Source organism: Anomaloglossus baeobatrachus, chromosome 9 (assembly GCF_048569485.1).
Source record: "Anomaloglossus baeobatrachus isolate aAnoBae1 chromosome 9, aAnoBae1.hap1, whole genome shotgun sequence".
Lineage (NCBI taxonomy): Eukaryota > Metazoa > Chordata > Amphibia > Anura > Aromobatidae > Anomaloglossus > Anomaloglossus baeobatrachus.
This window is the reverse complement of record NC_134361.1, coordinates 222,426,936-222,442,644: the sequence shown is the minus strand read 5'-3', so window position 1 is coordinate 222,442,644 and position 15,709 is coordinate 222,426,936. Positions and strand designations below refer to the sequence as shown.

The 15,709-nt window shown below is 54.0% G+C and overlaps 1 protein-coding gene across 1 annotated transcript in view; it reads left to right on the top strand.

Annotated features, from left to right (window-relative positions):
* The window catches only part of SLC35A2 (solute carrier family 35 member A2), a 29,783-nt gene extending 15,498 nt beyond the window's left edge, over positions 1-14,285 (top strand). The window contains exons 4-5 of the mRNA XM_075322990.1: positions 4,229-4,902; positions 13,834-14,285. Coding sequence (XP_075179105.1) covers positions 4,229-4,902; positions 13,834-13,861 — 702 coding nt within the window. The 3' untranslated portion in view covers positions 13,862-14,285. The remainder of the gene's footprint in view (positions 1-4,228; positions 4,903-13,833) is intronic.
* Positions 14,286-15,709: the final 1,424 nt, after the last annotated feature.

Below are 15,709 nucleotides of genomic sequence, written 5' to 3'. Positions count from 1 at the left end.
CTGGCAGCCCCCTCTTCTTCTATAGTCACTCTTCTGCTCCTCCTGTCATCTCCCCTGTCCTCCTGCAGTCACTCTTCTGCTCCTCCTGTCATCCCCCTCTTCTCCTATAGTCACTCTTCTGCTCCTCCTGGCAGCCCCCTTTTCTTTTATAGTCACTCTTCTGCTCCTCCTGTCATCTCCCCTGTCCTCCTGTAGTCACTCTTCTGCTCCTCCTGTCATCTCCCCTGTCATCCTGCAGTCACTCTTCTGCTCCTCCTGTCAGCCCCTTGTCCTCCTGCAGTCACTCTTCTGCTCCTCCTGGCAGCCCCCTCTTCTCCTATAGTCACTCTTCTGCTCCTCCTGGCAGCCCCCTCTTCTCCTATAGTCACTCTTCTGCTCCTCCTGTCAACCCCTTGTCCTCCTGCAGTCACTCTTCTGCTCCTTCTGGCAGCCCCCTCTTCTCCTATAGTCACTCTTCTGCTCCTCCTGTCATCTCCCCTGTTCTCTTGCAGTCATCTCCTCTGTTCTCCTGCAGTCACTCTTCTGCTTCTCCTGTCAGCCCCTTGTCCTCCTGCAGTCACTCTTCTGCTCCTCCTGTCATCTTCCCTGTCCTCCTGCAGTCACTCTTCTGCTCCTCCTGGCAGCCCCCTGTCCTCCTGCAGTCACTCTAATGCTCCTCCTGGCAGCCCCCTCTTCTCCTATAGTTATCTCCCCTGTCCTCCTGGCAGCCCCCTGTCCTCCTGCAGTCACTCTTCTGCTCTTCCTGGCAGCCCCCTGTTCTCCTGCAGTCACTCTTCTGCTTCTCCTATAGTCACTCTTCTGCTCTTCCTGGCAGCCCCCTGTTCTCCTGCAGTCACTCTTCTGCTTCTCCTATAGTCACTCTTCTGCTCCTCCTGGCAGCCCCCTCTTCTCCTCCTGCAGTCACTCTTCTGCTCCTCCTGGCAGCCCCCTGTCCTCCTGCAGTCACTCTAATGCTCCTCCTGGCAGCCCCCTCTTCTCCTATAGTTATCTCCCCTGTCCTCCTGGCAGCCCCCTGTCCTCCTGCAGTCACTCTTCTGCTCTTCCTGGCAGCCCCCTGTTCTCCTGCAGTCACTCTTCTGCTCCTCCTGTCATCTCCCCTCTTCTTCTGCAGTCACTCTTCTGCTCCTCCTGTCAGCCCCTTGTCCTCCTGCAGTCACTCTTCTGCTCCTCCTGGCAGCCCCCTCTTCTCCTATAGTCACTCTTCTGCTCCTCCTGGCAGCCCCCTCTTCTCCTATAGTCACTCTTCTGCTCCTCCTGTCAGCCCCTTGTCCTCCTGCAGTCACTCTTCTGCTCCTCCTGGCAGCCCCCTGTCCTCCTGCAGTCACTCTTCTGCTCTTCCTGGCAGCCCCCTGTTCTCCTGCAGTCACTCTTCTGCTCCTCCTGTCATCTCCCCTCTTCTTCTGCAGTCACTCTTCTGCTCCTCCTGTCAGCCCCTTGTCCTCCTGCAGTCACTCTTCTGCTCCTCCTGGCAGCCCCCTCTTCTCCTATAGTCACTCTTCTGCTCCTCCTGGCAGCCCCCTCTTCTCCTATAGTCACTCTTCTGCTCCTCCTGTCAGCCCCTTGTCCTCCTGCAGTCACTCTTCTGCTCCTTCTGGCAGCCCCCTCTTCTCCTATAGTCACTCTTCTGCTCCTCCTGGCAGCCCCCTCTTCTCCTATAGTCACTCTTCTGCTCCTCCTGTCATCTCCCCTGTTCTCTTGCAGTCATCTCCTCTGTTCTCCTGCAGTCACTCTTCTGCTTCTCCTGTCAGCCCCTTGTCCTCCTGCAGTCACTCTAATGCTCCTCCTGGCAGCCCCCTCTTCTTCTATAGTCACTCTTCTGCTCCTCCTGTCATCTCCCCTGTCCTCCTGCAGTCACTCTTCTGCTCTTCCTGGCAGCCCCCTGTTCTCCTGCAGTCACTCTTCTGCTCCTCCTGTCATCTCCCCTCTTCTTCTGCAGTCACTCTTCTGCTCCTCCTGTCATCTCCCCTCTTCTCCTATAGTCACTCTTCTGCTCCTCCTGGCAGCCCCCTCTTCTCCTATAGTCACTCTTCTGCTCCTCCTGTCATCTCCCCTGTTCTCTTGCAGTCATCTCCTCTGTTCTCCTGCAGTCACTCTTCTGCTCCTCCTGTCATCTTCCCTGTCCTCCTGCAGTCACTCTTCTGCTCCTCCTGGCAGCCCCCTGTCCTCCTGCAGTCACTCTTCTGCTCCTCCTCTGTTCTCCTGCAGTCACTCTTCTGCTCCTCCTGGCAGCCCCCTCTTCTGCAGTAACTCTTCTGCTCCTCCTGTCAGCCCCTTGTCCTCCTGCAGTCACTCTTCTGCTCCTCCTGTCAGCCCCCTCTTCTCCTGCAGTCACTCTTCTGCTCCTCCTGTCAGCCCCCTCTTCTCCTGCAGTCACTCTTCTGCTTCTCCTATAGTCACTCTTCTGCTCCTCCTGGCAGCCCCCTCTTCTCCTGCAGTCACTCTTCTGCTCCTCCCCTGTTCTCCTGTAGTCACTCTTCTGCTCCTCCTGTCAGCCCCTTGTCCTCCTGCAGTCACTCTTCTGCTCCTCCTGTCAGCCCCTTGTCATCCTGCACTCTTCTGCTCCTCCTGTCATCTCCCCTGTCCTCCTGCAGTCACTCTTCTGCTCCTCCTGTCATCCCCCTGTCCTCCTGCAGTCACTCTTCTGCTCTTCCTGGCAGCCCCCTGTTCTCCTGCAGTCACTCTTCTGCTCTTCTTGGCAGCCCCCTGTTCTCCTGCAGTCACTCTTCTGCTCCTCCTGTCATCTCCCCTCTTCTTCTGCAGTCACTCTTCTGCTCCTCCTGTCAGCCCCTTGTCCTCCTGCAGTCACTCTTCTGCTCCTCCTGGCAGCCCCCTCTTCTCCTATAGTCACTCTTCTGCTCCTCCTGGCAGCCCCTTGTCCTCCTGCAGTCACTCTTCTGCTCCTCCTGGCAGCCCCCTCTTCTCCTATAGTCACTCTTCTGCTCCTCCTGGCAGCCCCCTCTTCTCCTGTCAGCCCCTTGTCCTCCTGCAGTCACTCTTCTGCTCCTCCTGTCAGCCCCTTGTCCTCCTGCAGTCACTCTTCTGCTCCTCCTGTCAGCCCCTTGTCCTCCTGCAGTCACTCTTCTGCTCCTCCTGTCAGCCCCTTGTCCTCCTGCAGTCACTCTTCTGCTCCTCCTGTCATCTTCCCTGTCCTCCTGCAGTCACTCTTCTGCTCCTCCTGTCAGCCCCTTGTCCTCCTGCAGTCACTCTTCTGCTCCTCCTGTCATCCCCCTGTTCTCCTGCAGTCACTCTTCTGCTCTTCCTGGCAGCCCCCTGTTCTCCTGCAGTCACTCTTCTGCTCCTCCTGTCATCTCCCCTCTTCTTCTGCAGTCACTCTTCTGCTCCTCCTGTCAGCCCCTTGTCCTCCTGCAGTCACTCTTCTGCTCCTCCTGGCAGCCCCCTCTTCTCCTATAGTCACTCTTCTGCTCCTCCTGGCAGCCCCCTCTTCTCCTATAGTCACTCTTCTGCTCCTCCTGTCAGCCCCTTGTCCTCCTGCAGTCACTCTTCTGCTCCTCCTGGCAGCCCCCTCTTCTCCTATAGTCACTCTTCTGCTCCTCCTGGCAGCCCCCTCTTCTGCAGTCACTCTTCTGCTCCTCCTGGCAGCCCCCTCTTCTCCTGTCAGCCCCTTGTCCTCCTGCAGTCACTCTTCTGCTCCTCCTGTCAGCCCCTTGTCCTCCTGCAGTCACTCTTCTGCTCCTCCTGTCAGCCCCTTGTCCTCCTGCAGTCACTCTTCTGCTCCTCCTGGCAGCCCCCTCTTCTCCTATAGTCACTCTTCTGCTCCTCCTGGCAGCCCCCTCTTCTGCAGTCACTCTTCTGCTCCTCCTGTCAGCCCCTTGTCCTCCTGCAGTCACTCTTCTGCTCCTCCTGGCAGCCCCCTCTTCTCCTATAGTCACTCTTCTGCTCCTCCTGGCAGCCCCCTCTTCTCCTGCAGTCACTCTTCTGCTCCTCCTGTCAGCCCCTTGTCCTCCTGCAGTCACTCTTCTGCTCCTCCTGTCATCTTCCCTGTCCTCCTGCAGTCACTCTTATGCTCCTCCTGGCAGCCCCCTCTTCTCCTATAGTCATTCTTCTGCTCCTCCTGTCATCTCCCCTCTTCTCCTATAGTCACTCTTCTGCTCCTCCTGGCAGCCCCCTCTTCTCCTATAGTCATCTCCCCTGTCCTCCTGCAGTCACTCTTCTGCTCCTCCTGGCAGCCCCGGTTTCCTGCAGTCACACTTCTGTTCTTATGTTTCAGGTCACGTATCAGCTGAAGATCCTGACCACGGCCCTGTTCTCGGTGCTGCTCCTGAGGAAGGGCCTGTCTCGCCTGCAGTGGGGCTCGCTCGTCATCCTCTTCATCGGAGTGGCCATCGTGCAGTCTGAGCAGTCGGGCAGGAAGGAGAGCGTGGCAGTGAGCGGGCAGAACTACATCGTGGGCCTGATCGCGGTGGCGGTGTCCTGCCTGTCCTCCGGCTTCGCGGGCGTGTACTTTGAGCGCATCCTGAAGGGCAGCTCTGCCTCCGTTTGGCTGCGCAACGTTCAGCTTGGCATCTTCGGCACAGCGCTAGGACTCCTGGCCATGTGGCAGCAAGACGGCGTGGCCATGGCCGAACGTGGCTTCTTCTATGGCTACACGCCTCTGGTGTGGTGCGTCATCTTCAACCAGGCCTTTGGCGGGCTCCTGGTGGCCGTGGTGGTGAAATACGCCGACAACATCCTGAAAGGCTTTGCCACCTCGCTGTCCATCGTGGTGTCCACCGCCGTTTCTGTCCACCTCTTTGGATTCCACGTGGACCTGCCCTTTGCTCTGGGCGCTGGACTGGTCATAGGTGCTGTGTACCTGTACAGCCTCCCGCGGACGCCGGAGCCCGTCCTGTCCATCAGCGGCGGCGGCCAGACGCCATCACACAAGGAGCCCTTCATGCCAAAGTCAGTGCTCACCAACTGAAGGGACCGCTGAGGTGGAGGGGAGCGGGCTACGCGGCCGCTCGCTCTGGGGGGGGCTACGCGGCCGCTCGCTCTGGGGGGGGCTGCGCGGCCGCTCGCTCTGGGGGGGGGCTGCGCGGCCGCTCGCTCTGGGGGGGGCTGCGCGGCCGCTCGCTCTGGGGGGGGCTGCGCGGCCGCTCGCTCTGGGGGGGGGCTGCGCGGCCCGCTCGCTCTGGGGGGGGGCTGCGCAGCCGCCTCCCTGCGGAGAGAGATCACAGTATTCATCTTTATTACTTCTGATCCCCCCCCCCCCGCTGGTATTAACACGCTGCTGTGAGCACTAACCCGGGCACAGGACATTGTGACGTGCCCTCACCACAGCCGCCCCCGTATACAGTGTGAACACTACCGTATACCTCAGACGCCTCCGAGGTACGACGCCATGTAAATACATCCGTCTCCAGTCCATGTTTCCCCCACTAAGTCGTATATGTGTGCAGGACACGGCCCCCCGGGACGGACAGTGTGCGCAGCATTGTGAATCCCTCGCACGCTGCACCTCGGGGGCGTTTCTGCGACGACATCCACCGTAAACAGTACATAAACATGGCCACTGTCTCCCAAAAACAGGGCAGCCATTGAGCGAGTGTTTTGGATTTTCAGCTCCGCTCCATCGCAGTAAATGCAGCTTACCTGTAATACCAGACCTGACCTCTGAAGCAGGGTGGCGCTGTTTTTGGAAGACGATAGGAATAGGTTCCCTTAAAGGTGGTGATAAGCTATGGCCGCCATCCCCGCTCCATATTTGGGGGGGGGGGGGTGCAGCTTTTTACGTATGGAGCGAGTCTTGCCCCCCTATTGATGGTATATGGGACCCTGTACAAATCACTCAAAAATTCCCGCTATCACTTGTAAATAGATATTTTTTTATGAGGAAGGAAGATTTATTTAATTAAAGTGCACAAATCCTGATGCGGGAGGATGGATAAATGATCCGGAAAGGAAACCAGCGCCCCCCGTATGCACAGGCTGGGCCTGGTACTGCAGCTCAGTCTTAGTCTGAGGACCGGAAGCGGCTCGGTGTCCGTGTGCCACCTCTATGCACCACAGGCCCCGGGGGTCTGGCTCCTGTAGTCAGGGGGTCTCGGTGCCTGCGGGGTTAACCCTTTATGAGGCAGCTTTTTATTTGAATGACTGAATATTTAATAGCACTTTTGATATGGGGGGGCGCGGGGTTGTTATAATGGTGGGGGGGGGCTCTGACTGGTGCCACGTGTTGGGGATGATTCTGTTTTTCTCTAGTTTGCATCTCACCCTTCATTAACCCTGCACACGATGTGACGAGCGCCCCCCTATGTAACAGGACCCCGGTGTTGCGGCTTCTTCTGCATGTCCCGTCATCGTTTCCTCCTTGCACTAAACATTAATTGTTCTACTGTAAAAAATAAAATCTTTTTCTTTTTATTCCTTGTCTGTGCTCATTAATCCTGACCCCGCTGACTAACGAGACCAGTAACCTCCATCGTGCCCGTCACTGCCGTCCTATAGGAGGGGGGTGTATGGTGGGCGCCTGGGTCTGACAGCTCCGATCATCACCGACAGGATCCATTCCTGTATACAGATCCGGTGTGCGAGGATGAAGAGGACGACTCCGAAAATTGAGCTCGGAAAGGAAAGCCTCCGAGAAGGGGGGGGGGGGGGGAGGTGGTCCCTTTGAGTATATAGAAGGCTTATAGATCAGAGCCGTATACATCCTCACAAACCTCCTCTAACACGACTTACAGGCATCACCGGCACGAGAAGCCCCCGGGGTCTCTCTCCTCAGGGACGACTTGGATGAAATAGTGACCTACGGTCCCAGTCGCTGCCCGCAGCAGTGTACGGGTCCTCACACAGGGCCATATGGTCACTTATTGCAGGTTTTCATGTAAATTGATGCATCCTCACCACCATCGTCTATGATCTCTGCACATCCATCATTATGATCAGATTTGTGCTATACCTGCAGTGTAAAGAATGGCGGCACTGCCATAATTATCAAGGAATCTACAATCCTAGTATTGACCCCTAGGCACATTGCTTCCTAGTAGTGATGACCGTGCACTACCATGCTCGGGTGCTCAGTACTGGTAACTAGTGATGAGCGGGCACTACCATGCTCGGGTGCTCAGTACTGGTAACTAGTGATGAGCGGGCACTACCATGCTCAGGTGCTCAGTACTGGTAACTAGTGATGAGCGGGCACTACCATGCTCGGGTGCTCAGTGAGGGTAACTAGTGATGAGCTGGCACTACCATGCTCGGGTGCTCAGTACTGGTAACTAGTGATGAGCGGGCACTACCATGCTCGTGTGCTCAGTACTGGTAACTAGTGATGAGCAGGCACTACCATGCTCGGGTGCTCAGTACTGGTAACTAGTGATGAGCGGGCACTACCATGCTCAGGTGCTCAGTACTGGTAACTAGTGATGAGTGGGCACTACCATGCTCGGGTGCTCAGTACTGGTAACTAGTGATGAGCGGGCACTACCATGCTCGTGTGCTCAGTACTGGTAACTAGTGATGAGCTGGCACTACCATGCTCGTGTGCTCAGTACTGGTAACTAGTGATGAGCGGGCACTACCATGCTCGGGGGCTCAGTACTGGTAACTAGTGATGAGCGGGCACTACCATGCTCGGGTGCTCAGTACTGGTAACTAGTGATGAGCTGGCACTACCATGCTCGTGTGCTCAGTACTGGTAACTAGTGATGAGCGGGCACTACCATGCTCGGGTGTTCAGTACTGGTAACTAGTGATGAGCGGGCACTACCATGCTCGGGTGCTCTGTACTGGTAGCTAGTGATGAGCGGGCACTACCATGCTCGTGTGCTCAGTACTGGTAACTAGTGATGAGCTGGCACTACCATGCTCGTGTGCTCAGTACTGGTAACTAGTGATGAGCGGGCACTACCATGCTCGGGTGCTCTGTACTGGTAACTAGTGATGAGCGAGCACTACCATGCTCAGGTGCTCAGTACTGGTAACTAGTGATGAGTGGGCACTACCATGCTCAGGTGCTCAGTACTGGTAACTAGTGATGAGTGGGCACTACCATGCTCGGGTGCTCAGTACTGGTAACTAGTGATGAGCGGGCACTACCATGCTCAGGTGCTCAGTACTCTTAACTAGTGATGAGCGGGCACTACCATGCTCGGGTGCTCAGTACTGGTAACTAGTGATGAGCGGGCACTACCATGCTCAGGTGCTCAGTACTGGTAACTAGTGATGAGCGAGCACTACCATGCTCAGGTGCTCAGTACTGGTAACTAGTGATGAGTGGGCACTACCATGCTCGGGGGCTCAGTACTGGTAACTAGCGATGAGCGGGCACTACCATGCTCAGGTGCTCAGTACTGGTAACTAGTGATGAGCGGGCACTACCATGCTGGGGTGCTCAGTACTGGTAACTAGTGATGAGTGGACACTGCCATGCTCAGGTGCTCAGTACTGGTAACTAGTGATGAGCGGGCACTACCATGCTTGGGTGCTCAGTACTGGTAACTAGTGATGAGTGGACACTACCATGCTCAGGTGCTCAGTACTGGTAACTATTGATGAGCGAGCACTACCATGCTCAGGTGCTCAGTACTGGTAACTAGTGATGAGCGGGCACTACCATGCTCGGGTGCTCAGTACTGGTAACTAGTGATGAGTGGGCACTACCATGCTCGGGTGCTCAGTACTGGTAACTAGTGATGAGTGGGCACTACCATGCTCGGGTGCTCAGTACTGGTAACTAGTGATGAGTGGGCACTACCATGCTCGGGTGCTCAGTACTGGTAACTAGTGATGAGCGGGCACTACCATGCTCGGGTGCTCAGTACTGGTAACTAGTGATGAGTGGGCACTACCATGCTCGGGTGCTCAGTACTGGTAACTAGTGATGAGCGGGCACTACCATGCTCGGGTGCTCGGTACTGGTAACTAGTGATGAGCTGGCACTACCATGCTCGGGGGCTCAGTACTGGTAACTAGTGATGAGCGGGCACTACCATGCTCGGGTGCTCAGTACTGGTAACTAGTGATGAGCGGGCACTACCATGCTCGGGTGCTCAGTACTGGTAACTAGTGATGAGCGGGCACTACCATGCTCGGGTGCTCAGTACTGGTAACTAGTGATGAGCGGGCACTACCATGCTCGGGTGCTCAGTACTGGTACCTAGTGATGAGCGGGCACTACCATGCTCAGGTGCTCAGTACTGGTAACTAGTGATGAGCGAGCACTACCATGCTCGGGTGCTCAGTACTGGTAACTAGTGATGAGCGGGCACTACCATGCTCAGGTGCTCAGTACTGGTAACTAGTGATGAGCGGGCACTACCATGCTCGGGTGCTCAGTACTGGTAACTAGTGATGAGCGAGCACTACCATGCTCGGGTGCTCAGTACTGGTAACTAGTGATGAGCGGGCACTACCATGCTCAGGTGCTCAGTACTGGTAACTAGTGATGAGCGGGCACTACCATGCTCGGGTGCTCAGTACTGGTAACTAGTGATGAGCGAGCACTACCATGCTCAGGTGCTCAGTACTGGTAACTAGTGATGAGCGAGCACTATCATGCTCAGGTGCTCAGTACTGGTAACTAGTGATGAGCGGGCACTACCATGCTCGGGGGCTCAGTACTGGTAACTAGTGATGAGCGGGCACTACCATGCTCGCAGTCGAACACAACTTGTGTACTGAAGTTAATGGGGAACTCGAGCATTTTCCAGGAAATCTTCCAAAACTACAATCCCCTCAGGCAGTTTACATGTCTCAGTGTCTGCTTGAAGATCTAGTTTTGCAGCAGCCAGAAAGGAGGTCACAATGCACTTCATAGCGTCTATACAACATAACGCATCCCGTCTGGATCAGTGGAGTCCTATGTAATAGCAGGGTGAGGGCAGCAGGGGGCGGTGCGGGGCTGAACCTTTGTACTGTTATCAGTGGCTCATTCCTTGCATTCCTCCTGTGATCGGGCAGAGGCCGCACAGATCCAGGTGAGACGCCGTGTTATGTCATACAGACACTATACAATGCACGTACAGCGCCTTGAGAAAGTATTCACACCCCATAAACATTTCCACATCTGTTCACGTTACAAACAAATATATATATTTGTTTTTGATTGTGAGACCAACACCGAGTACAAGGGTTTGTGAAATCTAGAAAAAAGGATTCCTGGTTTTCCCAAATATTTTCAAAATATAAAATCTGAAAATTATGAGGTGCATTAGATTAGTATTCAGCCCCCAGAGTCAGCACTTTGTAGGACCACCTTTCTCTGTCTTGCATTAGTATTCATCCCCCGGAGTCAGCACTTTGTAGGACTACCTTTCTCTGTCTTGCATTAGTATTCATCCCCCGGAGTCAGTACTTTGTAGGACCACCTTGATGTGTTTTGCATTAGTATTCAGCCCCGGAGTCAGCACTTTGTAGGACCACCTTTCTCTGTCTTGCATTAGTACTCAGCCCTGGAGTCAGCACTTTGTAGGACCACCTTTCTCTGTTTTGCATTAGTACTCATCCCCCGGAGTCAGTACTTTGTAGGACCACCTTCCTCTATTGTTTGGGGTCTCTCGGGCTTTGCTCATCTAGAGGTGACCTTTCCTCTTCTCTCGCTCGGTGAGGTTGGATGGAGACGTCAGTGATCGGGGATTTTCCCGTCTTGTCGCAGATTCTGGGGGGATTCGGTCTGGACGGTGACTCGGCCGCTCACACACCGGAACATGCTCTGATCTGATCCCTTCATTGTAGCTCTGCAGGATGCTGAGGGTCGTTGTCCTGCTGGAAGGTCCTACACCTCGGTCTCTGGTCTGCTGCAGCCTCTAACAGGGTTTCCTCCAGGATTGTCCTGTATTTAGCTTCATCCATCTTCCATCACCTCTGACCAGCCCCTGCCCCTGCTGAAGAAAAGCCTCCTCACAGCAGAATGCTGCCTCCACCATGTGTGACTGTGGGGAGGGTGTTATCAGGGTGATGTGCAGTGTTATTTTATCCCAAACAGTTCTCCTTTGGCCTTATCAGGCCAGAGCCCCTTCTTCCACTGCTCGCTGTGTCTTCTACATACTTTTTAAGGCTTTCAATAATGTCTGTCTTGTGTCCACACAGGGCAGATTAATGCAATATATGGCTAATATTCGTCCTGTGGATGGATTCTCCCTCCTGAGCTGTGATCGCTGTGGCTGTGGCTCCTCCCGTCACCAGGGGCCTCTCTGCTATTCCTCTCATTAGCGCTCTCCTTCTTGAGGTCTCAGTTTCGGTGGCGGCCATGTCTTATAGGATTGCCGTTGTGCCGTAATCCTTCCATTTTTTGGATGCTGCATTGATCAGTGCTCCGTGACATGTTCAGAGCTTGGGCTATTTTCTATAACCTAACCCTGCTTTCCTCTTCTCCTCTATATCCCTGACCTGTCCGGGGTGCTCCTTGGCTTTCATGATACTGTTTGATCCTTAATATTTTCAAACCTTTGAGGCCTTCACAGAACAGCTGTAGCTATACTGAGAAGAAAGTACACCCCGGCTACGACAATGGACGAATCAGTGACTTCTAGAGGTGATTGGTCCCCCCAGGATTCAGGGGGGCTGAATAGAAATGCACAGCCCAATGTTAATTATAATATATATATATATATATATATATATATATTAGCTGTACTCCCCAGCTTCGACCGGGTTAATAACTGCTGTTAACAAAATAGAATGTATTAACGCCCAGGATAGTAACGGTCTCTTTCCCTGTCGGTCGGTCTCTTTCCCTGTCGGTCGGTCTCTTTCCCTGTCGGTCGGTCTCTTTCCCTGTCGGTCGGTCTCTTTCCCTGTCGGTCGGTCTCTGTCTCTGCCTCTTTCCCTGGCTGCATTGTGACACGCCAACATTCCATATAAGGGCGTGGCTGCGCATTCTTCTGAAGTTCTGGCTGCACTGTGGCTCCCAGCTCCATTCGCTTTAATGGAGGCAGGTTTTTTTGGCGAATAACTGTAAAGTGCAGGGTTAAAAATTTCCCCTCAAAACATAGTCTATGACGCTCTCGGGGTCCAGACATGTGTGTGTGCAAAATTTTGTAGCTGTAGCTGCGATGGTGCAGATGCCAATCCCGGGGAGACACACACTGACACGGACACGGACGGACACGGACACACACGGACAAACACGGACACGGACACACACACGGACACGGACACACACACGGACACGGACACACACACGGACACGGACACACACACGGACACGGACACACACACGGACACGGACACACACACGGACACGGACACACACACGGACACGGACACACGGACGGACACGGACACACGGACGGACACGCACACGGACGGACACGCACACGCGGACACGCGGACACGCGGACACGCGGACACGCACACGCGGACACGCACACGCGGACACGCACACGCACACGCGGACACGCACACGCGGACACGCACACGCGGACACGGACACGCACACACACACACACGGACACACACACACACACACGGACACACACACGGACACGGACACACACACGGACACGGACACACACACGGACACGGACACACGGACGGACACGCACACGGACGGACACGCACACGGACGGACACGCACACGGACGGACACGCACACGCGGACACGCACACGCGGACACGCACACGCGGACACGCGGACACGCACACGCGGACACGCACACGCGGACACGGACACGCGGACACGGACACGCGGACACACACACACACGGACACACACACACACGGACACACACACACACGGACACACACACACACGGACACACACACACACGGACACACACACACACACGGACACACACACACACACACGGACACACACACACACACACACGGACACACACACACACACACGGACACACACACACACACACACGGACACACACACACACGGACACACACACACGGACACACACACACACACACGGACACACACACACACACACACACACACGGACACACACACACACGGACACACACACACGGACACACACACACGGACACACACACACGGACACACACACACACACGGACACACACACACGGACACACACACACACACGGACACACACACACACACGGACACACACACACACACACACGGACACACACACACACACGGACACACACACACACACACACGGACACACACACACACACACACGGACACACACACACACACACGGACACACACACACGGACACACACACACACACGGACACACACACACACGGACACACACACACACGGACACACACACACGGACACACACACACGGACACACACACACACACGGACACACACACACACACGGACACACACACACACGGACACACACGGACACACACACACGGACACACACACACGGACACACACACACACACGGACACACACACACGGACACACACACACACACACGGACACACACGCACACACACACGGACACACACGCACACACACACACACCTTTATATATTAGATAGATTATATATATAAAATTTCCTTTACACTTCACAAATACTTGCTACATATTGGGATTTTATGTAATATATCAACACTAACATGTGTTACCTACACACTATATATCTTTGTGTGTTTGTGTGTATATATATATAATCTAGATATGTGTGATATATATATCTATCTATAGCTATAGATCTATGATATATACACACAATTTTCCTGCAGCCACCACTAGAGGGAGCTCTTTGCTACATACTGATGTAATTTCTAGCAGTAGCCGGCTCCCTCTAGTGGTGGCTGCGGTGTATCATGTTTTGCCATGTCGGAGCTCACACCAGTGACTTGTTTCCTATACTGGAGTGACTGGTAACCAGTATAGATCACTAGGTCAATGAATACTCGTAATTCTCTTTTTTTTTTTTCTTTTTTCAGGATTGATTGCAAGCAAAAAGGCTCGTAACCAGGACGGGGGCGCAGCGGTGCTGTGGACTGTGGTGTATGAGGATAACTGGACTTACCCCACAATTGATGGCACTTACACGTGTTACCAAGCGTATGGCGGACATCGGGGAGGCGACCACCACGAATGCACTGCTCAGTGTCCATAGCAGGGACTGCCCCTATTACACAGAGGGTCGGACGCTAGCTGTGATCACCGCCTAGGTGTCGCCTACAGCCCCTCGTCTTGTCTGAGAGGCTCCGGTTGTTGGATCGCGAGGTGCTGTCCGCTGTACAGTACACTGCCTCTCCACTCTGCACAGACTTGTTTCAGGAAGCAGAAGAGATCACATGGCCTTGAGCTATTAGACAATAGCGTGTGATCAGTGTACGGGGGGAGGGGGGCTCTACCGCCATGTAACGGGGATAATGTAACGCTCCTAATAAATGACTCCGCCTTATCCCAAAAATTCTCTTCCTTTGCTGGTCGGCAGAGTTGGGGGTGAGCGAGGTATTGGGGGGTTATTCCACTTCCACCATCGCAGAATGATTGTCATTCCTGTGCTCACCACCAGAGGGCAGTGTGATACAAGACTCTCAGAGGGGGGATTACCCCAGTCTAATTCTGAGTCGCCGCCCCTTTAAGGGCCACAACAGTGATGACAAGAGATTCCGGAACGCGTCACATTTTATCCAAAATTACAGCATGTCACTTCATGATTGAGGAAAGATAACTCCCATCATCTGCGGTGTCACCCGGGAACTCCATGCAGATGGTCAGGATGGCATTATGTGGGCACTTTAGGCTCTATACGGCAGCACATGGGCATCTTTGCCAGTTTCTGGCTCCATGTGGGAACAGTGCAGTAATATATGGGTGCGGTGTTACTTCTGTGCACCATATGGCGGCAGAAATAGGAAACCTGTTGATGGGGCAATAAAGTTCTATGGCCAGAGAATATATCCAGGCACTTACGAGACCCTTTATTCGGACAGTAAAAGATGGGGGGTCCACAACTGCCAGAAAGCAGCATGAGTCTGATCAGGATGTCACCACGCGGCCCCCCGTTATCCCGGGCAGTGGGGGCTCCGCAGCTTTTTCCTACTTTAGTCCTCTGGCCGACAGCGGCAAAAATCAGGGAGCGAAGCTGGGAATACTGGTGATGGATACTGGGAATACCAGTGATGGATACTGGTGATGGATACTGGTGATGGATACTGGTGATGGATACTGGTGATGGATACTGGTGATGGATACTGGGAATACCGGTCAAGAATACTGGGAATACTGGTCAAGAATACTGGGAATACTGGTCAAGAATACTGGGAATACTGGTCAAGAATACTGGGAATACTGGTCAAGAATACTGGGAATACTGGTGAAGGATACCGGTGATGGATACTGGGAATACCGGATACTGGGAATACCGGTGATGGATACTGGGAATACCGGTGATGGATACTGGGAATACTGGTCAAGAATACTGGGAATACTGGTCAAGAATACTGGGAATACTGGTCAAGAATACTGGGAATACTGGTCAAGGATACTGGGAATACTGGTCAAGGATACCGGTGATGGATACTGGGAATACCGGTGATGGATACTGGGAATACCGGTGATGGATACTGGGAATACCGGTGATGGATACTGGGAATACCGGTGATGGATACTGGGAATACCGGTGATGGATACTGGGAATACCGGTGATGGATACTGGGAATACTGGTCAAGAATACTGGGAATACTGGTCAAGAATACTGGGAATACTGGTCAAGGATACTGGGAATACTGGTCAAGGATACTGGGAATACTGGTCAAGAATACTGGGAATACTGGTCAAGAATACTGGGAATACTGGTGAAGGAT